This window comes from Coffea arabica, chromosome 3e (genome assembly GCF_036785885.1).
Source record: "Coffea arabica cultivar ET-39 chromosome 3e, Coffea Arabica ET-39 HiFi, whole genome shotgun sequence".
Classification (NCBI taxonomy): Eukaryota; Viridiplantae; Streptophyta; class Magnoliopsida; order Gentianales; family Rubiaceae; genus Coffea; species Coffea arabica.
The window spans coordinates 4,918,572-4,945,891 of NC_092315.1; the positions used below are offsets into that span (position 1 = coordinate 4,918,572).

Consider the following 27,320-nt stretch of genomic DNA (forward strand, 5'->3'; position numbering starts at 1 on the left):
GAGGAAAAGGGAAGGAAGAAATTTGAGGAATTTGATTTTTGTTTTTTGGATTGATTTTTGAAGAGAAAAATGAAAGGATAGGGAGGGAAAGGAAAGAAGAGGGTGTTGTTGTTTTATTGAGTTATGAATTCCACCAAAAAGTGAGCAAAAAATGGAGGAAAATGAAATTAAATGTATCAAAATACTTTAATTTAAAAAACAAAATTTTCCTATTTAAATTAACACTTTATCTTTTCCTTTCCTTTCTTCTCCTACCTGAATCCAAATAAATATTCATTATTTTTTTCTTTTTTCTTCCATACTTAATCCAAATAAGATGAATGAAAACCAATTTCATCTATTCAAATTTTCTTCAATTCTTTTACATTGGTGTTCTCTACTTCCCTTACCCTTGTTACACAATCTGTAAACTTCAATTAGAAAACTAATTAATGATCCCAATTATTGATCTTGGCTTCATTTAGTACACTAAAACTTTACCCCGAAGGAATCCAAGAAAAAAAAGGGAAATAAAAGAGAGGACAACAAAAAATGTACACAAATATTAGCAAAAGTTAATGAAAAGCCCCAAGGACACACGATACCTAGACACTGTTTTTAACTTTTCACCATGTGGTCCACGCCATCTCCAAAAATAGCCAAAAACACAGAAACAAGTGAAAATGTGAGTTTAATCTCAGAACCTGAGATCTAACCCCTTTCCTTTTCGGCTATCTTCCCCTCCCGGGCTGCTGGGGCCCCCAGCTTATTTTATTCTCTTTTTTCTTCTACTGAATCATCGGGTACCTACGCGTTCAATCCCATTACACGCACCCTCAAAACACTCACTCAGAGGCAAATCCATGTCTGGGCTTTTTATTTATTCATCGCAATTGTGTTTTCTGATACCTTTACTTCTTGAAGATATCCAATCTCAGATCTAATCCAAATTCTGGACTTCAACTAAAGTAAGCATCTTTTTCTTTCTATATGTCTCTCTTTTGCAGTTCAATCTTTTTTTTTTTGGATCTGATTGAAAAATCTATGACCCTTTGATGACTTGATACAGAAAGTTGTTGATTTTGAATTCAATATATTGCTTTTTTGTTGGTTTTGCACTGCATTATTGGTGTTTAAGGTTTAGACGAAAAGTTGTTTAGATCTTTGTAGAATTGATTAGTTTAAGGATTTATGAAGCTGCCCTTTTCTGTTTTTCTTGTTTTTGTTATTCGTTTTCGTAAAGGTTGGATTTTTATGTTGATTTTGGCAAAGGGTTGTTGAATTTACGGAGATTTCTAATCTGGATCATGACTTGGGGGTGCATAATTTTTTATGTTATTTGATTTTTAGTAATTTCTGCTTTCTTAAATGTTTCGATCATTTAAATGCTCGGCATTCAGTGAATGTTCGATAGACCTAGTTAGTTGGTCGCTGACTTTTGATTTGGTTAGGCTCATGCATCCTGTGCGAATTGGATTTGATTGTGTAATAACATCTTTACATCCTCTTTTCATCATAAATTGTTAATATTTAATGTAACACTATCTTCAAGATTTGGGGTAACTCTAGTGGTTTTTCTAGTTTAGAATAAAATGAAACAGCTAATTCAGTGCCAATTTAAGTATCTTTCCCTGAATTACATTTACCAGATTAGATTTCTGTTATAAATTGTCTATGATCCTGAAAAGGGAACTGAGATGCTGATGTTTGTTGAATAATCTTGGAAAGTATTTATAACTTTTTGAGTTTTAAATAGTAAACTTCTTAACAGATTCTCATATGTAGGCTGACATATGTGCAGAGATTTCTCTATTCCAACAGAAATGTTTTGCATTGTTGATTTATTTAGTTCATAGATTAATACAATTATGTTAACATTGACTTGAACTTTGTCATAAAGGTTTTCAAGCATTAAGGTTCTCTTATACTCTGGAGACTGTTTTCTTCTCTATTCATTCTCTTCTACAGCTTATACAAAGTAATGTTATCTAGCTATGGTCTCCCCTGCTTGCTGAGTTGGTCTGACCAGTTTACTTTTATCTTGAACAGGTTTTTCTGAAGTATAGTTTTCTTTCTGAGTTACTTTGTTTAGCTTCCTTTGTCGGTCAAAATTGTGGAACTGCATTATCAATGGCCCGGTTATGAGATCGTGTTCATGATTTAAGAAGATCTGTCGTGGAAGGGCAAACTGAAAGTTATCTTGGGAGGGTACTCAAGCTACATAAATGATGAGGGGTAGAGCAGATGGAGCACCAAGGAAGCGCTTATTAACTTCCGTCAGTATTGTGGCAGTTCTTTTGGTTTTCCTGTATGTATATTTTGGCTCTAAGAGCGGCGGTGAGTCTGCCCTGGAGTATGGAAGCAGGTCCTTGAGGAAACTTGGTTCTTCTTATTTGGGAGGAGATGAAGATGGTGATCTTGGAACCAAGCAGGATGATTCTGCCAAGTTTTCTCTGGAAGATGGAGAGGATGGATTTGTTGCAAAGACTTTCCCGGTAGGTATTTACAATGCTGAGCAAATGAATGACTAACTCCCTTTTTCATCTTTAGCTGCCGTCTTAGAAGTGTTTGACTTATTAGTTATTTTATTGTCTGTCTGCATGATTTTATTGAAATCTTTCAATTTTTACACTTGCCTTTGAAGGTTTGTGATGACCGTCATTCAGAATTAATCCCCTGTCTGGACAGACATCTCATATACCAGATGAGATTAAAATTGGATTTATCCTTAATGGAGCATTATGAAAGACACTGCCCGTTGCCTGAAAGGCGATACAATTGTTTGATTCCTCCTCCTTCAGGTTACAGGGTGAGAAATATGCCTAATATTTAATCTTCAATTTGTATATATGGCTATGATATAATAGTTTGCTGCATGTTCATATGACAGGTTCCTATTAAGTGGCCAAAAAGTAGAGATGAAGTTTGGAAAGCAAACATACCACACACACATCTTGCACATGAAAAATCTGACCAGAACTGGATGGTTGAGAAAGGTGAAAAAATTGTGTTTCCAGGAGGAGGCACACATTTTCACAACGGAGCTGATAAGTACATAGCATCAATTGCAAATGTAGGTTTCTTTGGATTTTAGGCTATGAAAAATTTTATTTCTTTAACTAGTTTATACAATCCATGTCTGGGATTTATATAAGATCCTTTCTATTATGCAGTTTTGAAGGAAATTTATTGATGTTTTTTTTCATACACATTGACTGGCAGATGCTGAACTTTTCCAACAATAAATTGAATAATGAAGGAAATATACGCACAGTTCTTGACGTTGGCTGTGGTGTTGCGAGTTTCGGAGGCTATCTTCTTTCATCCAATATAATTACCATGTCATTAGCACCTAATGATGTACATCAAAATCAGATACAGTTTGCATTAGAAAGAGGAATTCCTGCTTATCTTGGTGTTCTTGGGACGAAGAGGCTTCCTTATCCAAGCAGATCATTTGAATTTGCTCACTGTTCTCGTTGTAGGATTGATTGGCTGCAGAGGGATGGAATCCTTCTTCTTGAGTTGGACAGGCTACTCAGACCTGGAGGCTATTTTGCTTATTCATCTCCTGAAGCATATGCACAAGACGATGAGGATTTGAGAATCTGGAGAGAGATGAGTGCACTTGTGGAACGTATGTGTTGGAGAATAGCTGAAAAAAGGAATCAAACTGTCATTTGGGTCAAGCCTTTGACAAATGACTGTTATATGGAACGACCACCTGGTACTCAACCCCCTCTTTGCCAGTCTGATGATGATCCTGATGCAGTGTGGGGAGTCAAAATGGAAGCTTGCATTTCACGTTACTCAGACCGTAAGTTTCTGATTTGCATCAAACTTATTTTATTTTATTTTTTCTTTACCTTTTTGTAGCCCTAAATGTGAAACATATTCAATAAAGTTCGGAGATGATAATTACTCTGCACTTAGAAACAGTGCTTGAAGATCAGGGCTGGTGAATACGATCCAATATCCTGAATTTTAGAAAGCTTGAGTGCTTAAAGCCTTAAATGGGGCAGATTTTACCTGAATAATAACTTGCTATTAGCTAAAGAAGCAGCAGGTTGTTTATTTGCTCTTCACTTAAGATTTTTTTTATTTGTAGTCACTTGCTGTATTCAGAAGTGATAACTACCTCCTTAGTTTGTGTTTTAAGTGCTTTTCACATTGGGTTACAGCCTGTGAATGGATAGAAAGTTCTTGGCTTTAGGGCACAAATTGAATGGTTTGGCACTTGTACTAACAATTGTAGTTTGAAGTTAAAAGAGTTTTGGTGCTTCAGGGTTATGCCGAGGACAATCACAATAGTAATGGAAAAAACAGGTTTATGATCTAAATGGTAATTTACTCTGTTCTTTTTCTTTCAGATGATCATAGGACTAGGGGTAGCGGTTTGGCCCCTTGGCCTGCTCGACTGACTGCTCCACCTCCACGCCTTGCTGATTTCGGTTACTCAAGTGAAATGTGGGAAAAAGACATGGTAATTTTGAGGCCTAATATTAGCTCTCTCTCTCTTTCTCTCTCTCTCTGTCTCTCTCTCTCTCTATGTGCTCTTTAGTTGTATATCTCAAAGGCCTTTGTACTTCTGTGGTATATGCACAGCAACTTTGGCAGCGGAGGGTTGAGAATTACTGGAATCTTTTAAGTCCAAAGATTTCATCAGACACTCTGAGAAATGTGATGGACATGAAAGCGAATATGGGCTCATTTGGAGCTGCTTTGAAGGACAAAAACGTTTGGGTGATGAATGTTGTGCCTGAAGATGGTCCTAACACGCTTAAGCTTGTGTACGATAGAGGGCTTATTGGCACAATCCATAACTGGTATGCTACTGAATTGTTTTGTAGTTTTCATAAATTTGAAGTTTGGTTACTAAATTTTCATCTTCTGGTACAAGTGAATAATTCAAGGGTTGGAAGAGTTAATTTAGTGGCTGAAGAAAATTTAGATTATTGGAACATATTATAACATTTGTCTTGGTATGTTGAGGCTCTATTCTTCTTTTCTTGAGCTTCTTAAATTTGATTATGGAAAAATAATTGCTGCTCAAAAAATTTGAAAACATGTTTTGGTTGTTTAGGGTTTTTGAAAGCCAAAAACTGTTTTCAGAATCACCTCCAGGCTGCTGTCAGCAATCAGTTTATTCAAGCATAATTAAAGCTTAAAAAGAAGGTCAACTGCAAGTGAGACTACCTAGAAAAGAGATTTTAGCTAAAGAATGTATGTACTCAGCTGATTTTAAGCAACTTAGGACAGGCACCAATGGCCGAGAGTTTTCCTAGCTTTCTTAGAAAAGTGACAAACATTGCAGATGCTCTATAACCTTTATTCAGTATGCCTTACTTCAAATTTGTTGGAAACAGGTGTGAAGCCTTCTCAACATACCCTAGGACTTATGATTTGCTCCATGCTTGGTCTGTGTTCTCTGATATTGAGAAGAAGGGTTGTAGCGGTGAGGATCTGCTGCTTGAAATGGATCGGATACTAAGGCCTACTGGATTTGTTATCATCAGGGACAAACAACCGGTTATTGAGTTTGTAAAGAAGTACATGGGTGCGATGCACTGGGAAGCAGTTGGAACAGCTGATTCCACTTCTGATCCAGACCAGGAAGGAGATGAACTCGTGTTTGTCATCCAAAAGAAGCTGTGGTTGACTAGTGAAAGTTTGAGGGATACAGAATAGGCAAACAGTGTGGTGCACCTCAATTGTCTTCTATATCCACACGCTCCCATCTCTTTGGATTCAAGAAGGACGTCCTGAGAGCATGGAAATCAGTTTTTTACTCTGTAGCATTATGTGATGATGATTTTTCTAAATTTTCTCTTCAGCTTTGATTTTGATTTAGTTGACAAGGCATAGACTTCTGCACCTATAGGCAATTCTTCATTGTTTTGATATCAATAGATTTTGAGTTATTTTGAAGCCACTTTGCCAATGACCAATAATCTCAGCTGCTATACATGCTAAAAGTGGCTTCAATTTAGTTGATTAAGGGTATTTGCTCACTGATTCATTACAACTATGCTATTTAGCTGTTTCAAGTGGATCCAGCACTAATACAGCAATCAATATTTATCCTAAGTGTTTATATTTCCAAGGTGCACATGCTTTGAACTCGCAGCTTCTTTCTTAGAACAGGTAGCTTTGATATATGAATTTAGTAGTAAGCTGTAGCTAGAAATATTTGAGTTTTCTTGACTATTATTGTTCTTAACCATTTGATGCATATGTTACTTTTCCTACCTTTGTTATGATATGTCAAGCCTCAATTTTGCCATCATTTACAAGTCTACTACTTATTAGTTTGTGTGTTTTTTTTTAACCAATTTGAGGTTTATAGATAATCTTAAAATGGTTCTGAGCCTTTTTAAAAGAAACACATTCCTAATTAGCTAAACCGGGAAAATCTTTAATGTACATTTTTTTTACAGTGGTGGGCACAAAAACTAAGAAGTTAATTTTCTGGCATATTGTTCGTTTTCTTCACTTTTTCCTGTTCTGCTATTCTTCATGTTCAAGAACCATGGCACCATAAAAAGAAAGTAGAATTAACAAGATGGAAGTGCGAAAGAAGAAAAGTCATTGCCAAGATGGTCAAAATTTGAGTCTGAAAAACATTTCACTATTCTAATCCACTAGGCTGACCAAATACTAGTACTTCCATTTCTGTCATCCTTTGGCATTCCTATTTCCCTGTGACAGTTCCCTGTTTGATTACTAGTTTCCGCTGCATATTACAGAGTTAGTTCATGCATGGGTCACATCCTTTTTTGGCATCTTTGCTATCTGTGTTGACTTTTCCGTCTCCCGTGGCAGAATATCTCAACAAAAACCAATCAAAATTTAGATCTACCTGTTGAAGAGGTACTGCAATCTGAGTGGCAGGGTACTATTTCTCTTCTATTTGTGAGTGTCAGGGTGCTAAACTAGTAAACAGTTGAATCCAGATTTACTAAATCTACTCCGAGCTTTTTTTAATAAACACTACTGTTAACACATTTAAATTTCATCCAACTTATCGTATATATACGTATTAACAATTAGAAGTATTATATTTTTTTGTATTTATATACTTTTTTCTAATTAATTTAATATTTTCAAAATTTAACACCTGAAGTATATCTTGAATATTCGTTAGACAGACCCTTACATCAATGATGCCAAAATTTCAGTTTACAACTACTAAAAATTCAATCAAAATAGGGGTGACTCAAGAAGAATGAAAACACAAATTAATGAAAATCTTCAAAGAAAATGATACCATCCAAAATGGGAAAAAATAAAAAAAAAAAAGGAATTATCAACTCAAAAAAAAAATATTAACACTTCTATCCGAAATATTTGGACCAATCTCTATCTTATAGACCCTTCAATAGCAGAAAACATTGGTAGATTTTCAGGCACAAGATTTCTTTTTTCTTTTTTTTTGTCGAGAACGGTAGATAATTCAGGCACAATATTTCAACAAGGCCCTCGTATGATCTAATGTATCCCTCAACCTCATAGGAGAGCCCATTAATCCTTGGGCTATATGCAAAACAGCTTGAAGCTTAATACAACGTGGTCAGAGGCAGATGTGGTGTTCTTTGATGAAATTGACTAACAATTGGTCTTCGAAAAGGTAAGGCAAGTTCTGCTTCTATTACTCCCACCGCGTGTCAGGACATACTTCTAGCACCACAAATCGCTTATAAGAATATTTATAGATTATTCATTATTACAAAACTTATTGGACTAAAGTAATCTGTTCATACCAATTGAGCGAGGATGCTTGGACGACAAAGTACTAGTAATAGAGATTTTGCTTCAGTGGTAAAGCAATTCATTTTTTGGAACTTGATACTCGAATTTGAGGTTCATTGCCTCGTTTCCTTTTCCCCTTCCAATGAAAAGGAATAAGAACGAATAATTCTTAAGCAAAATGAGAACCAAAACTGAGGGGCCATACCACCAACTGATTTAACATCTTTGGCTATGTTGGTCAACCTGCCATGTTGGGCAAGTATAGCTGCTATAGTACCATGCCATGCATGGATGTCGCATAACATGTAAAGGATCTGAATCCAAACATGTATTGAGATTCAAAGGCACATGCAGTGTCTATGGGGCCTTTCCAATTAAATGAAGTGGGTACTTGTTTCCTATCATCAGTAACTTGCTTAGACATCTTGTGGAAGAGCATATGGATTGAGTACGTAAATCCTCATATGGTTTTGTTATTCTTGTTCCCATCCATTTCTCTAACTAGCAAACTTGTTGATAACATTGGCTAGAATGTTCCCATCACTAACAACATATGCTACTACCTGTTTCATATCCCTTCATTCCTCTTCCTCCCAAATATGTCTGCTTAATTAGGCCATTCTCTGGCATCAGATGTTTTGTTCTATTAGTAATATATATTCATGTCAACGTCTCTTCTAGGTTTTGTTCTGAGGTTCTTCTGTCCTTGGGGCACAGAATAAGAAGTGCGGGTCAATTACTTTTCATCTGCAAAAGTTTAAACTTCTTATGCAAATGCGTACGCAGAATAGAACGTGGGGGATCGGATAACTTTATAATTTTATGGTGGATCCATCGTCTGCGTTAGTGCGTTTAGTATACTTATCATAATACCCTAACGTATAGAATAGAAAAGGCCTTGTTTTATCAGTATCTTTTCTTTTTCGAAAACGATAAAATTTTTATTGATGAGTCAAAACTGTACGGTATCTGAGCAACGGCTCAAATATCTTTACATAAGTGTACCATGGCACTTAGGAAAAGATATAAATTCTCTCCTCATCCAGTATTAGTGAATATGCAGTAAGAGTATTAGTGAATATGTAGTAGGCATACTAATCGATGAGGGGAGAATCTATATCTCTTCTTAAGTGTCATGGATTTTATCAGTATCTTCTTTTGTTTTTCAACTCATTTACTTTAACTGTAGTAAATTATAAATTTAAGATGAGCAAGGTTCAAAACCTCTCAAGCCTATTGACTCTTTAGAACCCCACACTAACTCCATCAATATGGCACAGTGAATATTGATAATGGCCAGTATGGTGCTAGCAATGATAGCTTGCATAATAGTAGTTAATCAAGGAAAAAGTTGAATGTATATTCTCTTTATAAAGGTTTGTTTAATGTTGAAGAGTTGTGAGGAACAATATGATCTTGCAGGATAATTTGGAAAGCTAAATTTCAAACTTAACCTTTTCCTTTGTTGTCGAACCAAACCAAATGCTTTGACAATGGTCCCCAAATGATATCCTTATTCCCTTAATTTTGGGGCATCCCCACCTTACTCAAACTCAACTTGCCTGTCTTGCGGGCTCTCCATCCAAATCTCCTCTCTTTTTTAAAGCTTACTACTTACAAAGTCAAATTGCCATTTATGCAAACGTTTCACATTATTGGTCCATATTCACAGCAGTAGAGTATCCGATTTGCTGAAAACAATTTAAAAAAATAACAATAGGGATCCGAAAAATGTACAAAAATCATTCACACGAATCAAGATTTAAACTCCCTACATTTTCGTTTGATCATTTATTTGTTTTGTGATTATTTATGATTTGGACTATTAGTTACAAAGCGCATACGGGTTTTTCTTGGGTTACAAAAGTAAAAGTCCTCCACTTAAGTTCAAGAAACCGGCTGACTTGACTCTTCCAAGAAGTAATCAATTTGCTAGTGACCTTCTCAAAATAGAAGCAAAAAGGGCAGAAATAATTGTTGATGATAAATTATTACCTGACCTTTATTTTTCTCTTCTAAGCCATACTCATGTTGTTGTTTCTTTTTCCTTCTTTTTCCTTCTCTTCTACTACTTTATAACTTTTTAATTCATGCAATGATCCTATGGCCGTGCCCCTCTTGAAATTTTTTTTTTTTAAGGAAAAGGATTCGAACCTGATATTTCTCACTTACACTCCATCTCCCTTCTTGAAAATATTAACTCACTTGTGAACTCAAATTATCATTCTATGCATTATAACTATAGAAAGGGCTATGATACAAAAGTTCTCACAAGAGATAAGCCCTTCTTTTCCTGTATAGTAGTAATTCACGATGTCGATTTTTGTTGTCAAAACATTTCCTGTCAAACATGATTGTTGAAATAATAATAATTTCTGATATCTTACGTAGCAAATTCTAATCAAATGAAGCATGCCATTTTTTTCTCGAGAAAAATTTACTTTTTTCGTAAATATGTTTTTTAATCACCTATTTATCATGCATACAGCAAATCGTTGCGATACATTTTTGTACAAAATCTCCAGAAAATAGCAATTTTTTTTTAACAGACAGCAAATGACAGTTTGGCCTTCAGATTATATATATCAACCAAGTCTCATTCATTACAAGAATTCCTTTTAATCCATCTTCAAGATATTTATTACTGCTTACAAGTTTCCACAGAATTTTTACGCGGATGGCTTGCAATTTAAGTTGTTATCTTTTGGAGGAAAAAAAAAAAGTAGTAGTCTTTTGGAGCAGTTATTCTGGAAACGTGTGATTATTTTATTGTGATTTTTCGTACTAATAATTTTTAATAATAATTTCTTGGGCTGTCTTAGGTAGTGGTCCAGCGCAGCAGCCGCGTTTTCTCACTTTTCTGATTACCATTTTCTTCAGACTTTTCCCTTTATATCCTGTGTCTTTATTGTGATTGTTGGAAACCCGCGTTTTCTTAAAACTTTTCTTTTTCTTATTTCTTCGCTTTTATATTTTTATTGAACTTTCTTTCTTTCTTTCTTTTTTGTTTATTCTACTTCAATATTAATTTATCCAATCCAAAAAGTCAAAAACTAAGAACGACTAATATTCAACATGTTATCACAAAGACTATTCAACATGTTATCACACTTCTAAAAGAAAAAATGGGCGTAAAACCTTTTTTTTTCCCTTCATTTATTGGGGTGATTCTGTGGGTTTAGCTTCTAAAGTGAAGGTGGAACTAAGAAAATTGTAGTTCTGGTGTTAGAGGTAGATGATATTTAAATGTGGACCAAAATTGGCTTTGTTGTGTAATACTCCCTTCGTCCCACTTTGATAGTCCTGTTTTCCTTTTTCATCTGTACCGAATTGTAGTCCACTTTTCAATTGAAGAATGTAGTTGTATTTTAATTTTTCTAAAATACCCTTATTCAATGTTAGTTGTTGTTACTATAAACCTACTACATTTAATGAGAGTTGACTCTTTTTTTACTATCAATTCAAATTCCCTTAAAGTTGTACTCTATTTAATGTGAGGATATTTTAGAAAAATAACAATCTAAATTTACTTTTCCAACAAAGTTAGTTATTTTTTCTTAAACTGTGTGAAAAAAGAAACAGGACTATCAAAGTGGGACGGAGGGAGTATATTGTTTTTTCTCTTTGCCAGAATCAAAGTTGTTGAATTGCAATTTACTCGATAGAATTAATACTTTTTTTTTTTTTACCCTCTCACCCCTGTCCACATCTTTCCTCACCCTCAATTTTTAAGTACAGTATTTGAATTCTGAATTTGGCAGCGGGAATATTATAATATGTATCACTAATGAATTTATAAATAGCTCTTTCCTTCACAACAATATTAATATGCGTAGACAATTGTAACAAAAAAGTCAGAATAATTTTTACTTGGAATGACTATTAAAGTCAATCTTGAACTAAGTTTCTTTTAAGTATCCATAAAAAGGTGCTTAAAGGGTTGGCAAGAATTGATGTTCTATGTATTCAAGTGGAACCAATCACTTGCTCACAGGGCTGTTAAGCACTGACTATCTTTTCTTCAAGGGAATTTATGTAAACAACCTAGACTCAAAGGAAACACATGATCAGGTGGCGCATCCTTTTCTTTCACCTTCAAGGTTCGAACTGGGCACTGAATTAATTAACACGGCAAGACTTTCAAAGACCACCATGATTTGCATTACCGGTCTTCTAAGGTAATTAGAGTTGTTGTGTATTTGTAATTGACCATTAAATTAGTATTTGGATTGGAGATTATTTGGGATAATTTTTTTTAAAAATGATACTGTTACACCTTTTTTTTATATGATGTATGTGAGATAAAAATATTGTAAAAAAAATATATTTATAATGTAAGCAGTCAAACTTATATAAATAATTTGTTATCCCCAATGCATAACAATTAAACCTATGTGAGATGGTCATAACTTGTCTACTCAAATCTCTTTTCCATTCAAGAAAAAAAAAAGCCCTACATAACAAGTATCATGCTCATGATGAAATCATTTGTTTGATAGAGATTTTGAGTCATTTTACACTTAAAGCACATTACTTTTTTTTTTCTTTCTAAATCTCATGCCACCATCAAGAATCAAGACATGGAAGCTGCACGATCAAGAAGCTAGGCTTTGTACCATTTAATAAGTGCTGCCATTTATGTTGGTGGAACAGCACAATATTCGATTTCATATGCAATAAAGGGCTTGTCTTTGTGGATGAAGTTAAGGCATTTCTGACAATAACTGATGGTAACTGATAGCCAGATACTGCATTTTTCTATTGGCAATTATAAAACCAGAATATCCACCTCGATTTGCATCCCATGCACTCCAAAACAGTACTAGTAGTATTGTATGGATAGGGTATTATTCGAAATATTATTTAGAATAATTACTGTAGTACTTTTTGTGATGTGATATATGTGAGATAAAAAGGTAGTTGGGAATATAAAAAGGTGGATTGAAAAATGTGTTTATGATGAAAGCGAAATATTATTTGAAATAAGTTCACTATCCAAACAAATTTGGATTTTATTTTCTTATTCCTCAGTGGCTCCAAATAAAGAGCTCATAGAGTAAGATTCAAAACCCACAAATAGCAAATAGACAGAATGGAATACAAAAGTTAAGAGTTCTATTCGTCTTAAGAGAATATATAGTAAGTTACATATGCAAAAATGGATTTCATTTAGAGCATAATAAGTCGTTTTTTACCTCATTCTTTATAGGTTTCTCCGTTATTGGACCCAAAAGAAATCAATCTATTTTAGCAGTCATTATTCTCATTTTGAAGGAAGTTTGCTTTGCTGTGCCTAAAACTAAATTCTAATGAAGGAGATATTGCATCTTTTCGATATCTAGATTCTATAAAAGAATACCCCTCCCCCCGGGGTTAGATCACCCGGTCTGCGGCTGGAAAACCACTCGCAAGGTCGTGGGATCGAACCTCACCTAACGCCTGGGTGCGGTTGGGGTGGCGCTGTACTCCAGGCGCAGGGGATTAGTCGGGCCGCCTTCGGGTCTTGACCCGGACACCCCTGTGTTGACAAAAAAAAATAAAAAATAAAAAAAAAAAGAATACCCCTCATTTGGATCTGTGCTTCTAATTTAGATAAACGTGACCTTTGACTTGCTGGATAAAAGTAAGTTACTGAAACTTTTCGCACCTTTCTAAATTATTTAGGAGTATTAATTTTTTTTACACCAACAGTGTATACACTGTCAATATTAGATAAATAATAACTATACAAAATTTGAATTTGAAATTCAATTTTTACACATATGCCATGAATTTAATAATAACAGTGAACATACTGTTAAGTATATAAGATTTACTCTTGTTAATAAACTAACAGTATTTTGTCTCTGCACTGTACATATACGTTACCTAGTGAAGTTTGATTTCATTTCAATAACTCATCGTGATTTGGGCTTTGAGAATGAACAATGTAGTGGTTGTTCATGTCTTAGTATCTATATGTAAGAATCAATAATATTCTTGAGAATTTGAATCAGTAAATTTTATGGTACATCATATCTCTTTAAACCTTAGTTGGATAACTGTGTAATTTACAAGTTAAAGTTTTTGCTTTAATCTGAATTTTTGGTTTAAACTCGTCTTGTAGATATTAGAGCTGATTACGGTACATGGACAGACTTGTGAAGCATTTAATTGAATATTTTTTCTTAATTAGAAACTTAGGACAAAGTGCAGTATGTTCTTTTTTTTTTAATTCAAACATAAAACTATTTGTTCTTCAATCCAAGCAATGTGGCATTTTTTCTTGATGGAAACATTGAGTTTTGGACCTTTATTTGTTTTTTCCTGTTGTGTTTTCTTGATAGTTTTCGTGCTTATATTATTCTACAATGACTAGAGGTTATCTACACAGCAAATACAACTATTTTTCAAGATTCAAATTCAAAGCAAGTCATGACTAAAAAAATGAAAAAACTTGATTCAAAATATCAACCTTTTTAATTAGATTAATATTTTATGCAATGTAGTGTAAAGATGACTTTGCAGTTTCGATGCTGCATGATGCATAATTTCAATTCAAATTTTAAATTTACTTTTATACATTTGTCATGCATCAACGGTTACTCGTGTGTAAAATCTGATAGTGGGGATAAATGGTCCTTGTTAATTAGGTTAGGTTTGCACACAATACTTTTCTTTTTTCTTTCTAAAAAATAAAAAGAGCTTTCATTTCATTAAATTAAGTTGAGCAGGAGCAGCATATATAGGTGGCAAACACACCTATTTAATTAAATTTACCCATATCTGTCCATGAATAGATAGATATGAATATCTTAAATTTATGTATATGAATATAAATGGGTTACCAGCAGCATACAAGACTTCTTTGGGAAAGCTAACAAACCATCATACATAGCTTCCATCAATGGAGAATAAAACCTTAGGCATAATTTCTCCCACCGTTCTTGAATTTCAGAACATAACCTAAGCCTTACGCATATGCGTGCAACAGTCCATCAAAAGTACAGAAAAAGCCATGTAAAGTAAAACTCTCTGCAAATGAACAACTAGCCTATGAGAGTTGGTCTGAGACCTCAAATGTCAAAGCGAGTATAAATAATTTCTAACGGGATAAAATGTTTGAACCGGTAACCAACGTAGCTGGCTTTGAGTTGGCCACTAGCGAGGGTCCTCCCGTGGAACCAAGTCTCTCGATTTGCATTTTTTTTCATAATTTCTTGAAAAATTTTGCTAAAAGGTAATTTGGTGGCTGAATTTTTTGAGGAGTGTTGTAGTTTTGTTTGAATCGGTAATTATTTAGAAAAAAATTTAACGTTCGAACGCCAGCATTTTATTATCTGTTTGGATTGTAAGTTATTTGAGATTATTTGGGATATTTTTACTGTAGCACTTTTTGTGATATGATGTATGTGAGATAAAAAGATATTGGGAAAATAAAAAGGTGTATTGGAAATTGTAAAGATGATGTAAGCAAATAAAATTGAGAAAATATGAAGCAATCCAAACATGTACAATTTTCTCGTCTTTTCTCATATGGGAAGGAGAAAATTCAGTGACTTTATGAAAATCATTCAATTAATTTCACCGTATGCTAGTTAGCAGACTTACATGACAATTCATTTATGGATGAATCAATTTGGAAAATAAGTTGATCCAATCTATGATAAATTATAATTGTTTGGATTACACGTTATTTACACACACTAATTTGTTTGCATCATTAATATATTTTTCAATCATTTTTTTATCTCACATAATCACATAAAAAAAGTGTTACAATATTTTTTTACAAAATTATCTCAAATAATTTACTATCCAAACACCAACCATTCTCCCAACCCAAAACTTCTTGCCTTTTGGGATGAAAAAGAAGAAAAAAAAAACAAAAGACCAGTTGTATGAAAAGAAATTAAAGAAGGAAAAGTCAAAAGCTAAAAAAAAGGATGCAAATCTTGGAAGACCACGCCGCATTGAGACATTCGACATGATCGCGATTTCCCAAACTTCGCGCGAGAGACTCAATGAAACCATCCATCCGGCGGCGTTAGGTTTGGTGCTGACTTTATGGGTCCATTGTCTATTAACGTTTGGTTCCGCAAAACATTTGCTAAAGTCATACAGTACTATATAAGTAGTAGTACTTAATTCGACAATTTGACGTTTCAGATTTTTCTTAAGCACCTGATATTTCTGAAATCAACAGCTGCCTGAAATTGGTAATTAAGAAACCGGGGGAAGCATTAATGGCATTCTTTTACTTGTTAATGACGCTTTTTTTGGAATTTTTTGATCATGTAGTTAGACGAAATACAACCATTATTAATTGAATTTACAACTACCCCTGTTCATGAAATTACAAGTAAAATGAAAAGAGGACGGGGCATTTTTTGTTTATTCTTCTTTTTTTAAAAAAAAATTTAAATTTAAAGAGAATCAAGAGTGATTCTCCGTTTATTTTCATTAATTATTCGAACTCGTGATCTGTCGATTACAAATGAAACGTTTTATCAAATGAACAACAATAAACAACACGGAAAGTTTTAATGAAAAATACGAGAGATATTATTGTCATTGATGATTCATCTATATCTATACACACACGTTGACGAGTGAGCGATCATTTTAGGATAATTATAATTGCATTCTTAAGTTGAGACAAATTATTCATCTTTTATAAAAATTATTTCAGTTTTAATTGAACCAAAATAGTTATACTAAACACTTCTAGAGATACAATAATTATACTTTTTATCTTTGTGTGAATTTAGAAAAGCATGGAGTACCAATAGTGGATCCTTTTTTTTTTTTTTCTCATTTTAAATTAGTATTTGTATATGTTTGCAAAGAAATTGGAGTCAAATGCGTCCTTTTTACATCTGATGACTCGAGGCTTTTTGTAATCTAAATAATTACACGTCATAAACTCCACGCTTTCAAAAACAACTGGAACAAATGACTTGGGCTGAGAACACATTAATAGTAGAAAACACTACCATGTATTCTTCTAGTCTTATAAAATTCTAGATAACGTCGCTGACCATTTTCATCATGCTACCATGTTATCTTATTTTCAATGCAAAATCTATTGACAAAACAAACTATCATTTCATTAGCAAGAAAAACTCATTGCCTATTAACTTGAACAATCCTATTCCATTTTAAAATTCTCTAATTAATTTCTAGAAATTCGTTGCAATTCCATTTCAAATGCATTAATAAAAGAAGTCATTAGGGCCTTCATAATTGGAAGTAGTTAGGCATAAAATACTTGGATATAATGGTAATAATAAGCTATGTTAATATTATATATATCGACTCTATATATTGACCCTTCTATTTTAATAATGAGTTTTCATTTTACTTTCTTACGTAACAACCCTATATAGATATCATAATATAATGCAAAAGACGGCTTATGATTAAGATAATTTCTTCGATGATGTTAGAGTATCCCATTTTCCTAAATTTTTTAAGTAAAATATTTGAGTTTAATTTTTTTAAAAAAAAGAACCCGGATCACTTCTATACATTGTACATTTATCAATTTCGGTAATCTCATTTAATATATTGGCAAGAAACCAAATTAAGTATTCTTTAATGGAATGCTTGGTCAAATTCACAATGGGATCCACCTTACTCCAACTGTCTTAGAACTCTGATTCCAGACATCTCTATCCCTAGTAACAAAAAAAAAAAAGAAAGAAAAGAAAATTTTGTTACAAAATACTTAAAACCTCACAATTTTGTTAATTTAAAAAAAGGCAACTAATCAAATCAAAGAAGTCCCTCCTTTTTCTTTTTTCTCTTCTATCTCTTGAAGGAAAGCTGAACTGTGTGTTGTATTTGTTGTTTCTGGTATGTGTTGTGTGTGTTTTTTTCCCTTTCTTTGGTGAATGAATGATGCCACCACAACACAGCACAGACTCAAAGTGGTCATCACTCATTACTATTGCTTCACCAACAACAGCTACAAAAATCACCAGTCTTCTTCCCTACCTACACTGAAACCATCTTTTTGCTGCTTTTCTCTCCTTTTTCTTTCTCTTTTTTTAGGGGTGGGTTTTTTCTTTTTCCTTTTTTCATTTTTTTTTATTTAAGATATACTCTTATGCTAATCTTACTTTACTCCTACTTCTTAGTCTCTCCAAAAAGACACCCTCCACACTGAAAAAATAGCACTGGAAGGCTAAAATCAATCCAATTCAAAATTCTTGCTGGGTTCTTGGAGGTGAATTCTGGGTCTTTTGATTTTTCTGGAATTTTGCTCCTTGGGTTCTTCTTTTTGTTTATTTATTTTTTTGGTGACTTTATTTTAGCTCAAGGTTGTGTAAAGTGCATCTTGGCTGTCTTTTTGGATCAGGTGTTTAATCGAATTATGGTAGAGTTTGAATCTTGGCTCTGACTTTTATCCTGAATTGTGGTCAATATTGTGTGTTTTTTAGTTCTTCAATTTTGACTGTAGTTTTTGAGGAGTCAATGTGCTATTTTCAGTCCTTCCTTTTTGTTTTTTGGGAGAAAAAAAAGAGATTTCGGGTCTCTATTAGGAGAGTTTAGAGAGTGTATTAGAATTTTAATTTTTGCAACATTCGGCCAATTTAGTTGCTTGAGTATCTGTGTATGTAAATTCTTTTAGTCCGTGATGTGTGAAGTGAGCAAGCAGCAAATTTGGAAGGATATTTTGTTTTTTAAACTTCATTTGCTTTTAGTTATTATGGTCAAGGTGATCAGCCAATTTGGTTTGCTTTAATTGGAAAAAAAATCTTGTATTTAAAAAAAGTCGTGAACTTTTGCAATTTGGAATAAATGCTATTAGAGTAATCTTTATTTCCAGATACTATAGCTATAATAGTGAAAAGGGAAAAAGAAGAAATAAAGTAGATACCGCAAGGCTTAAGTCCAGATGGGTCTAGTTCTAACAACTGGTAAAATTTTTGTTTCCTGTTGAAGAGATTGTCCTATTCATTTTCTCTTATTTTTGTGTCTTATGCAGAGTGTATTGATCAGATTCTTTATGGTTGCTGAAGATTACTTTCAGAGTTGATGTGCTGGATGGTTGTGGATAGAAGGGGAATAGTTGAGATTGTGGACTTGTAGCATTTTAGGTTTTGGTGCGATTCTGATCAGAAGTGGCATAACGGACTTGTCAAGCAGATGGAGGCTCTGAGGCGATGGTTTGGAAAATCCCGATCAAAGGATAAGCCAAAGCCAGCAAAGAGGAAGGAAACAGTTAATGGGAAAGAAGGATCAAAACTGGTTGCAAGTGAGGAGGCGCCCTCAAATGCTACCAAGCAGAAGGCTGCAGCTGCTAAGCAGTATATAGAGAAGCATTACAAGGAGCAGATGAAGAATCTTCAGGAGCGGAGGGAGAGGTATGACCTTTATTTTCTATTTGATTGCAATTGGTGTGATTTCTGTAATGAGTGTTGGACAAAATATATTTTCAATGTCTTCTACTTAATACGTTCATTTTAGTTGCAACAGGAATAGGATTATAATGCTGTTTTCATTCAAAGGCTTCAAATTTAAAACAACAGTGGTTGTAATCCCGTTGTTAACCGATAAGGGGATCCTAATGAGCAATTCTTAAGATGATTTTCATGGTGTCCTTGGTAAGAAAAGGGATCTTCAGTTGCATTACATTTGCACACAATTTTGTAGGAAGACATGCTTGTTGTTTTACATGATCGCTCCCAGGGTGTAGTGGATCATCTGGAAGGATAATATCTCGGCTGCTCAAAGATGTATTGCTGCAAATTTTGGTAGCGACCTGTTAGTGCTGAGGCTGTACTTTGGTGTTAGATGAACAATAGTCATTTATCTTTCTTTGACCCACACGCACATGCGTTGCAGTATGCCCCTTGGACTAGTTGTAATAGACGTCAGGGAGTTGTTAAGGATTGTCTCAGCTGATTGCATGCTTTGGGTAATAAATCTCCTCTGGGCTTATTTAGACACATGAAAGATTTTTCAAAAAATATCGGCTAGGGGTGTTGTAGAAAAGTTGCTCCAGCTCTATCTTTGGTAGAGGCTTCTCTGATTTTTATGCTTTAGCATTCCACTTTGGAACCTGACAATCAAATTGCTGGTCAAAGAGTCCCAGCTTTTGTGCCTCAACATTTGACATGTAACCAATCTCACATCCATGTTAAGCTCTTTCTTTTGCAGGTACCTATATGATTGTAGGTACCAATATCGATTTGTTAAGCTCTTTCTTTTGCAGTTAAATATCCATTTGTCTTAACATGAATTGCTCATATCCATGTTAACCAATCTCATATCTCGTCTTTGGATATGAAGACAAATGGGACTCCAACTCTGTTGAAGTGCTTAATCTGCTTTCATTACATACAATAACAGAATCCATGGTGGACATTAACAGTAACTTATCTGCACAAATAGAAGAGCAATTGTCAGTCACTTATATGTTGCTTTGTATGTGAAATATTATCAGTAATCTCCTGAAAGATACACTTACAGGGCAAAATAACTAGGATGGCCATGAAAAACCAATTGTAGATTGTCCATATGCAGAAATGAATTAGAAATAAATGTCTTCCTATGAGAAAATGGAACACAAATGTCTCTATTATGGCAAGAACATATCATATTTTATTAATGAGAAATGCAAATTGTTTCTATAGTTTAGTAATTCCTCGAAGATTTTATAAACAGAAGAGGGAACAAAAGCGAATCTCATGTTTAGTTGCTCATTCTAGATTTTTAAATGTGGATTTTTATGTGATATGTCCATGGGCTCCTTTTTGTCAGAGCGTGTCTAATGACGATCAGTTCTCCTTAGTCTGCACAAAACTAACCTTCAGATTTCCTGTGAATTTAAAATTGGCCATTCTGACAACTTTTGAAATGCCAGAGAATTTGGCCTTAGAAAGCAAGTAAACTCTAGCAGTCTACTCGACACAGTTATTCGAAACTATCTACCATCCGTTCTTTTGGTACCTTTCCCTTTTTGACAAATGCTGCCTGTGAACAAGGTGAACTTCTGCACTAGCAACAAAAAGTTGCATGCATTAAAAGTGATCCAGATGTTCGATTTGAAGGAAGGTTGTTTTTAGTGAATATGTCATGCTACGACAAAAAGTATCAAGTCTTTTCAGTATGAAGAGTTAAACTATTTGTCCTGACCATTAAGAATGCAGACTTTGCTTGTCTTTCTTTTGACTAAACAAAGTGCTGCTTGATCAATATATTTTTCTGGCACGGCGTTCTTATCTTGCTTGTATTCTTGTGCCATTCTTTCCTTTTCTTGCTCAGAAACAAGGGTTTTTAATTATTTTGAGTAGAGCATTACAGAGAATATTAATGTCTTTCTTTGTGCTTGCAGACGTCATGTCCTTGAAAGGAAATTGGCTGATGCTGACGTCACTGAGGAAGAACAAAGTAACCTATTAAAGTACCTGGAGAAAAAGGAGACAGAATATATGCGCCTTCAGAGGCACAAAATGGGTTCTGATGATTTTGAGCCATTGACGATGATAGGGAAGGGTGCTTTTGGGGAGGTATGACTCTTTTTGTGGGGGTGTTTGAGCACATGTGGAAAAATCTGTTGCAAAAATCCATCAAATTTATTCAGGCCAGAAAACATTCAAATTACCTTTTTTTTTCTTTTTTAACATATTACCTTTCTCTTTTCATTGGGCTGTTTTCTTGTCTTAGGTTGGCAAGGGAACATTAACTCTTGGCACTATAGTAGCTTGTTTGTTTTATGTCAACAGAAGAGGTTTTGAAAATGGGATGCACTTTTTCTTTTTCTTTTTCATTTTTTTGAATTTGTTTCCTCAAAATTTATAACACTAGAATTTTGGTGCATAAATATGATTGTCTAGGTGGGGGAAGTTTGTGAATAGTAGAAATGGTCAAAGAGGCGAGTTCTTATATTTTTGTTATGAAATTTTAAGCCTAGTCATTGCGTTTTCAAGTGAGTATAGGATGAAATGGGTGGTGACATAACTCAGTCCACTGTTGATAGGATATGCGTCCTTCAATCCTGTCTATGACATGTGGTTCTGGGTGGGTAACTTTCTCTTTTGTTTGGCCAAAGTCTCCTCGTGCAAATTGTTAACTACTGTTCTTATTTATCCTTTTTTCTCTCTTTTATCCACAAGAATAAGATGAGCTCTGCTGGAGATAGTGATATTACAGATTAACAATGTTTTTATTACAGGGATTGATATATGCTTCTCCTTTATTTATTATTTGTTTTGTATTGCAGGTTAGGATCTGCAGGGAAAAGACCACAGGCAATGTATATGCTATGAAAAAACTAAAGAAGTCGGAAATGCTTCGTAGAGGCCAGGTAGAGGATTATTTTCTTATTGAGCTTTTCTTAAGGATCGTTTCTTGTTGCACTTTTCTCCTTAATCTTTCGAAATATATTCTTGTACAGGTTGAACATGTGAAAGCAGAAAGAAATCTTCTGGCTGAAGTTGACAGCAATTGCATCGTCAAACTTTATTGTTCTTTCCAAGATGAAGAGTATCTTTATCTTATTATGGAATATTTACCTGGTGGAGATATGATGACTTTGCTTATGAGAAAGGATACGCTGACTGAAGATGAGGCCAGGTTTTATGTTGGGGAAACAGTCCTTGCAATTGAATCCATCCACAAACACAATTATATTCATAGGTCAGTTAAGTTATTCTGACAATTGCTTTTGGGTTTATTTTTATTTTCAAACTTGAGAGTAAATGTTCTATAGCAGGAATAATTTGTTTTTCATTGACATTTAACAGAGATATCAAGCCTGATAACTTGCTCCTAGATCGTAATGGGCATATGAAATTGTCTGATTTTGGGCTATGTAAGCCGTTAGACTGTAGTAACCTTCAGGAGAAGGATTTTTCAGTTGGGAATAATTACAGTGGTGCTTTGCAAAGTGATGGGCGACCAGCAGCACCAAAGCGAACTCAGCAAGAGCAGCTGTTGCATTGGCAAAGGAACAGGAGGATGCTTGTAAGTTCCTGCTGTGAATAATGTTGCATGGCATAAATGACTTCAAATTAGAAAAAGTAACAAGGAAAAGTGCTATATAGTCAGGTAGATAGAGAGGTTGTCTTCATCTGCCAGTGTTTTATTTTTCTCTTGCCCTTTTATTGCTCTTTGTATCCATGCCTCTGTGTATTCTATTTGTTTCTCAAATGGCTGCAGTGTAATCTGGTTTCAGATCTGGTGTTGTTCCTTAAACAAGCCAATTGTAACGAGATTGTTCTACAACGTGCCCTTATTTCATTGTCTTTCCTGCCTAAAGTCATTTGATTATGTCTCAGAATCAACACATACTTCGACATTTCCTGTACATGATGACCTGTCTTCTTCTCTTTTTTGTGAGTGGATTAACATTGCATGTTACCTTAATAAGTTATTTACCTTCTAAGTTTTCATATATGTATGTCACACGCTTATTGGTTAGCTCTATTGCTGGAACTTGAATTTCTGGTATCCTTTTGAATATCCAGCTTGCAAGTTTTGGGAACATGCTAAATTGTCTAGGTCCTTTCCTCTTCTTTTAGCAGATCTGTTTAGGAGATGATGTTTTCAGACTCTTGAATTATGAAGACTTTGTGGAAGAAGCATATGTTGACATTTCTTTTTTCTTTCTATATTTTGAATATGCAGGCCTACTCAACTGTTGGTACGCCTGATTATATTGCTCCAGAAGTGTTGTTGAAGAAGGGCTATGGAATGGAATGTGACTGGTATGTATATTGTGGCATTCATTCGCCTCCTACAACAACAAGAAGATTTATGTTAAGCAAAATTATCTGGACTCTTTTTTTTTTTATAGGTGGTCTCTTGGTGCTATTATGTATGAGATGCTTGTTGGTTTTCCCCCTTTCTACTCGGATGAACCTATGTCTACTTGTAGGAAGGTAATAATGTTTTTCCATTTTTGATTACAGTTCCTCATCAACTATGTTTCTACTTGTTGCTTTCTTGGACATGGCCAAGTAATTTTTTTTTTTTTTTTTTCTGTTTGTTGCAGATAGTCAACTGGAGAACGTATCTAAAATTTCCTGAAGAGGTAAAACTATCCCCAGAAGCGAAAGATCTTATCTGTAAGCTATTATGCAATGTGGAACAAAGGCTTGGAACGAAAGGCGCTGATGAAATAAAGGTTCCTTTTCATCTATCTAATCTGAAAGTTGAAATCTGATTTTGATAAAAGAATTGCAGAGTGAGAAATTCCTGGTGCAATATTTTCAGGCTCACCCATGGTTCCGAGGTATTGAGTGGGACAAGTTGTACCAAATGAAAGCAGCATTTATTCCAGAAGTTAACGATGAGTTGGATACCCAAAATTTCGAGAAGTTTGAAGAGGTGCACTAGACTTTCCTTTTAAACATCTTCAAGCTATGGTTACTCTAATCTCAGCCAGTCGTACTCAAACATTATTATTTTTCTCATGATCAATTTACATTGTTGTAGGGTGATAGTCAAGTTGCTACATCAGCCAAATCTGGTCCATGGAGGAAGGTTGGTTTATGACGCTCCTTTATACACATGTTAAACTAATGAAGCACAGCATTTCTTTTAGTTGGTGGTTACTATTGTTTCTCTTTCACATGGTGCTCTGTTATTTTATGTGGTGGTCCATGTTCATGTTTGCTGTCTACTGATAAGTGAGAAAAGTTTGTCGCAGCTTCTGGTAAAATAGTTGAAGCCTTTGTGCAAGTGGTTTTAGTTGTGATGTTGGTCGCACGTAGTATGTTATTAGCTTGCTGTGAATACAACTGTATCCCATTCGCAAGTTTGGGTTGTAGAGAATTTGTAGGGTCAACAGATTAAAGAATTATATCTAGGCTAATACATTCAATCTTCCATGAATTTAACATTCAAACTCTTACTGAAATTTTGTTTTTTAGTAAATTACATTATTGTTAGTGAATATCAGAAACTTTGTTTTATCAAAACAGACTGTCAGTTGCATTGTTAGCGAAATAATAAAAAAATAAAAAATAAAAAAGAAAAAGAAAAAGGAAAGAAGAAGTCACTGGCCAAAGCCTGTGACTAAGAAAGCATGATGGCAACTCCTCTACTTAAAGTGCTCCTAAGGTGGCAGTAACATAATTGGAAAATTTTGGATGTCTAGATACTTCTATTTCTTAAATTATGCTTGTTTTTTATTATATAATAATGCTTGCTTACGTGTGATATTGCAAGGAAAGTGTTCATGCTTGTGTACCATTTCATTGTTCCTTTTATTGTTGCAGATGCTCTCATCTAAGGATGTCAACTTTATGGGTTACACATACAAAAACTTCGAAATTGTCAACGATCATGAAGTTCCTGGAATTGGTATCAAGCTTCTCCATTTATATTCCAGTTTCATGGGTTCCTTTAGTTTTCTAATAAAATGTGGCAAAAACATAACAGAAATTTGTGCTTGATGCTTATCTTTAGCTTCATGTGATATTTACTAGGGGGAAATTTTTCTAATGTGGCGTACTCAATTTTAATGGTTCTGATAGGTTTCTGAAATGATTTTCTTTTTTCAGCTGAACTGAAGAAGAAGAGCACTAAGCCTAAGAGACCCACTGTCAAATCCCTCTTCAGTATGTTTCTTTATACCCCTTGTCTGTTCATCTGTTTGTAATTTGTTTATAAGTGTCTCTTTACATTGATACAACTGTTTCTGGTTGTTTATTATGCCATGTGACTGTTACCAGAATAGGAAGACATGCTCCTTGTGCTAATTATAAGTATGAAGAGAGAAAAATGTGTAGTAATTGTTGCGTCCTCCCAGTTTCAGATACACTTTGTTGCAGGTGTTCCTTGGATGCCGTTTTGATTTTGAACTAATGATGGATTTTGCATGTAAATGGCAAAAGTCAAGTTATAGATGGTTGCTTGCTTAAATGGACAAGGTTAAAGTCCAAAGAGTAATACTTTCCGGAAAGAGTGCTGTGTGTGTTTATGTTTCCTTCTGGAAAGAGAAGCTGTATCTTGGCTGGGGAGCATATGAAATATAATGATGAATGTACTTGTTTGTTGCCTGAAGTCTTTCACATTTCCTCGTTTCCTTGTCATTTCGCATTTTATTGTTGGCAGGCTGTTTCTTTTGATTGTAGCTATGGAAAGGAAGTTGCTTTCGTACCAAAAGTGAATATCCAAGTAACATGTACCACTTGTGTCTACAAAATGATACATGCTCGTTGAAATTTTCTCCTTTCCTTGTATGTTTTCATGATACTGTTTGAGTCCCATCTTTCTGTTGCAATTTATATATCTAAAAGGTTCGGTACCGTAGACAACTCTGGTTAGTTTACTAGTTTACTAGTTCGGACTACTAAGATTCCTCTACGTATGAAAAGCAATCTGTCGGGGACCCGTCTGATGTGCGCCGCACAATCTTGATAAAGTCTCACCCACAGTCTCCACTGCTGATAGTCTCGATTTGGAATAGCTACTATTAGCATTAGTTAGAGGTGTCAAAATGGATGATTTGGACGAATTTGAATTGGTTAAAATGAATAATGGGTATAAATGAGTCAAACTATTTATTCCCATTTAATTAGATGGGTATAAATGGGCAAGTCAAAAAATTCTTGTTTGATTCTGTTGTTGTTTCTTTTGCAATGTCTTGTTTGTTAGGCATCTCCAACTTTACTTGATGAAAAGGTATTCTACTGACTTTACCCACGGTCATCTTCCATTACCCTTGGACAGCATTCCCGTCCCAAAAGAGGAGGTGGAAAAATTACTTAACCTCACTGCTCAATTCAAACTTTAGAAATTCGTGTTTTAGCATGTTGGTGATGACTCAAAATGGATCTTGTGCTGTGTCATAGAGGGTCTGACTTCATCCATCCCATAATTGCATGTTCATATAGGTCTACTCGTTACTTGATGTTCTTTTGTTTTGTGCATTTCACAGTTTTACGGCTTGACTCCACCCTAGAATTGCTGTGGCTATGTGATGTGATTGGTAAAAGATACATGGAAATGCCAAATTCAGAGTTTTCTGATCTCCTTATGTTTCATTTCGCAGATGAGGAATCAGATGCTTCTTCAAATCAGTCTGCTCAAGGAAGCTTTCTGAATCTATTACCTCGGCAATTAGAAGTTTCGAAACGGGGGGAACCATGAAAAATGACTAATCTGTGCATAACTTCAGATGACTCTAGCAATTGCCGGACAGGATTAAGTTAATTATGACCGAATAGCTTCTGTTACAGCTGTTTTCGTTTTTGTACACCCAAAGTGTAAGTATGCATGATGAAGGCGTTTTGGCGTTTGTTACAGTTTGCATTTGGATTGGCTCGGCTTTGATCGTGATCTGTGTAAATTATCTCCAGAAAGTATATATATATTCAATTCTTTTTGGATAGTTGCAAAATGTGCAAGTCTTCTGGTTTTTTTCTGGTGCCAAAACTGTAGAGAACTGATACAATAGCCTGTTCTTGTAATTACCTTTCTTGATACAGCTTTAGTCATAGCAATACCAATCTTTAAGTTTACAAAGCTTTGAATTTTGGGCTCTTATATCTGATTATTCTCTGACTCTAGCTTTCTCTTTCTGATTGGTTCATACCGGCGAAAACAATTCATCACAGGTTTCTGTTCAATTAATGGCTATGTAGCTTTCCTTC

General features: G+C 34.6%; 2 protein-coding genes across 2 annotated transcripts; both read left to right on the plus strand.

Moving 5' to 3' along the window:
* The first annotated feature begins 676 nt into the window (after positions 1-676).
* Positions 677-5,907, plus strand: LOC140038918 (probable methyltransferase PMT3). The gene is made up of 8 exons (XM_072084521.1): positions 677-947; positions 2,029-2,474; positions 2,624-2,788; positions 2,870-3,052; positions 3,202-3,796; positions 4,350-4,462; positions 4,585-4,805; positions 5,346-5,907. The coding sequence occupies exons 2-8, from the start codon at positions 2,205-2,207 to the stop codon at positions 5,665-5,667; spliced, it is 1,869 nt and encodes a 622-aa protein (XP_071940622.1). The 5' UTR covers positions 677-947; positions 2,029-2,204; the 3' UTR covers positions 5,668-5,907.
* Positions 5,908-17,599: 11,692 nt separating this feature from the next.
* LOC113734300 (uncharacterized) lies at positions 17,600-27,200 on the plus strand. Its single transcript, XM_027260787.2, has 15 exons — positions 17,600-17,765; positions 17,850-17,938; positions 18,701-19,079; positions 21,053-21,227; positions 21,941-22,024; positions 22,115-22,356; positions 22,464-22,683; positions 23,347-23,426; positions 23,516-23,600; positions 23,714-23,845; positions 23,935-24,048; positions 24,157-24,204; positions 24,942-25,026; positions 25,227-25,283; positions 26,720-27,200. The coding sequence occupies exons 3-15, from the start codon at positions 18,862-18,864 to the stop codon at positions 26,815-26,817; spliced, it is 1,638 nt and encodes a 545-aa protein (XP_027116588.1). The 5' UTR covers positions 17,600-17,765; positions 17,850-17,938; positions 18,701-18,861; the 3' UTR covers positions 26,818-27,200.
* The last annotated feature ends 120 nt before the right edge of the window (positions 27,201-27,320 follow it).